We start from the raw sequence: 1644 nt of genomic DNA on the forward strand, positions 1-1644 counted from the left end.
TCCATACAACGCTCATTTAGAAGTTTGGGGTCGATCCAATAGAAATAGTTGCATTTTTTTCACTTGAATCTTGCATATTCAAAAAGAAATTTAAAGAATATCATTAGGGCCTTCTCTCCATCCAAATAGAGCAACCCTTAAAGTACGCATGTTATCCTTACTTCAGCTAACTGTAATCCTCCATTTCTTTCCATGTTTGCTTCAATATGAAGCTTTGCATTCAAGTTGGACTTCATGATTGTAGTTCTTTCGGTTGACAAAAAAGAATTATGTCAAAAGGGACCAAAATAGGACCGATGTAATAGCTTGTAATTATATTTAACAATATTTCCCTACTTTTTACTGTACATCACCAGAAATTCTAACAAATAAAAAATATATATTTTTATTTACTTATTATGCATGAAATTACAAATAAAAGTCTCACTCCCCATCACATTCCCCCAACTCTCAAGTCTCCCATCCAAAAGTCAAAAGTCTCCAAGCATTTGCCGTTGACTTCTAATTTGTTATCCAAAGATTCTCTGGATACAGATGGATCGTGACTTGGTCAACTTCCTCCTAATCTATTTATGCTTCAACCCACCTACATCACCGGTGAGATTGCATCGGAAAGCATGGACTACAAGCATTTCAGCCACCCCCACAACTTAATCATCCACCGTGTTTATGAATTAGGCCAACAAGTCAACTGCTCCGGCTGCGACTCCTCCTGTGACAACACTACAACCGCCGTCCACGCCTGTCACCAATGCAACTTCTTCCTCCATGACCACTGTGCCAACGCCGGCCGTTATGTAAAACACCCATCTCACCAACCCCACCCACTCATCCTCCTCCCTCACCCTACCTACGCCGGCGGCTCCTTCATCTGCAACGCCTGTGGTCATCCCGGGAAATCCTTCTCCTACTGCTGCACCCTATGCGAGTTTGATCTTCACGTCGGCTGTGCTTTCTTGCCTGTCACCGTAACTCACCAAGCCCACCAACATGAACTTAGTCTTTTCTATGGCGTTCCGGTGGTTCCCCGGAGGGGAAGTAACACCGATCTTGAATATTGTAACATATGTAGGAAGGTCTTGGAGGGAAGGCACTGGGCATACAGTTGTCAGAAGTGTGAGTTTAACTTGCACACTGCTTGTGCCACCACGGAGGTGGTGCCAGGGTTGTACCATGATGATTCGCCAGCCTGTGGAGCGGCTGAGGGAAAGAGCTCGGTGGCAGATGGTGGCGGAGGAGGTGGGAACGTAGTTGAGGTGGAATTGACCGAGGAGGATCTTATCCAGTTGTATAGGTTGCAGATGCTTGCACAAAGCATGGCTTCATTGTCTACTACTGGATGAGTCTCATGTAATCCATTCTTTTCCATTTTGAATTTCTGTCTTTATCTACATCAAAATCTTTGTAAAATAGAATAGGTTCCATCGATTAAACAAATGATTTTACGTATGACGCCAACAAATTGCATAAGTTATGTGTAGTATTTGCAACAGATCAGAGTTGGACTGCTTCCATAGCCAAAAGGAACGAACATGTCACGTTCATTTTGGGATATGGGCGACCAAAGTAAGACGTAATCCTTTGCAACCTCATCATGAATTAAGGTTTGGGTTTTCAGTCGTTAATCCCTCACAAATACATGAT

General features: G+C 43.1%; 1 protein-coding gene across 1 annotated transcript; it reads left to right on the forward strand.

Annotated features, from left to right (window-relative positions):
- Positions 1-572: 572 nt before the first annotated feature.
- LOC145139185 (Cysteine/Histidine-rich C1 domain family protein) lies at positions 573-1343 on the forward strand. The gene has a single exon (XM_079073101.1). It carries the CDS (start codon positions 573-575, stop codon positions 1341-1343), a length of 771 nt encoding a protein of 256 aa, XP_078929227.1.
- The last annotated feature ends 301 nt before the right edge of the window (positions 1344-1644 follow it).

This window comes from Lactuca virosa, chromosome 9 (assembly GCF_052849685.1).
Source record: "Lactuca virosa cultivar CGN04683 chromosome 9, Lactuca_virosa_CGN04683_v6, whole genome shotgun sequence".
In the NCBI taxonomy this organism is placed as follows: Eukaryota; Viridiplantae; Streptophyta; class Magnoliopsida; order Asterales; family Asteraceae; genus Lactuca; species Lactuca virosa.

Bases quoted from the DNA above. Each gene is read 5' to 3' on its own strand.
- LOC145139185 (XM_079073101.1), top strand. From the start codon at position 573: ATGCTTCAACCCACCTACATCACCGGTGAGATTGCATCGGAAAGCATG.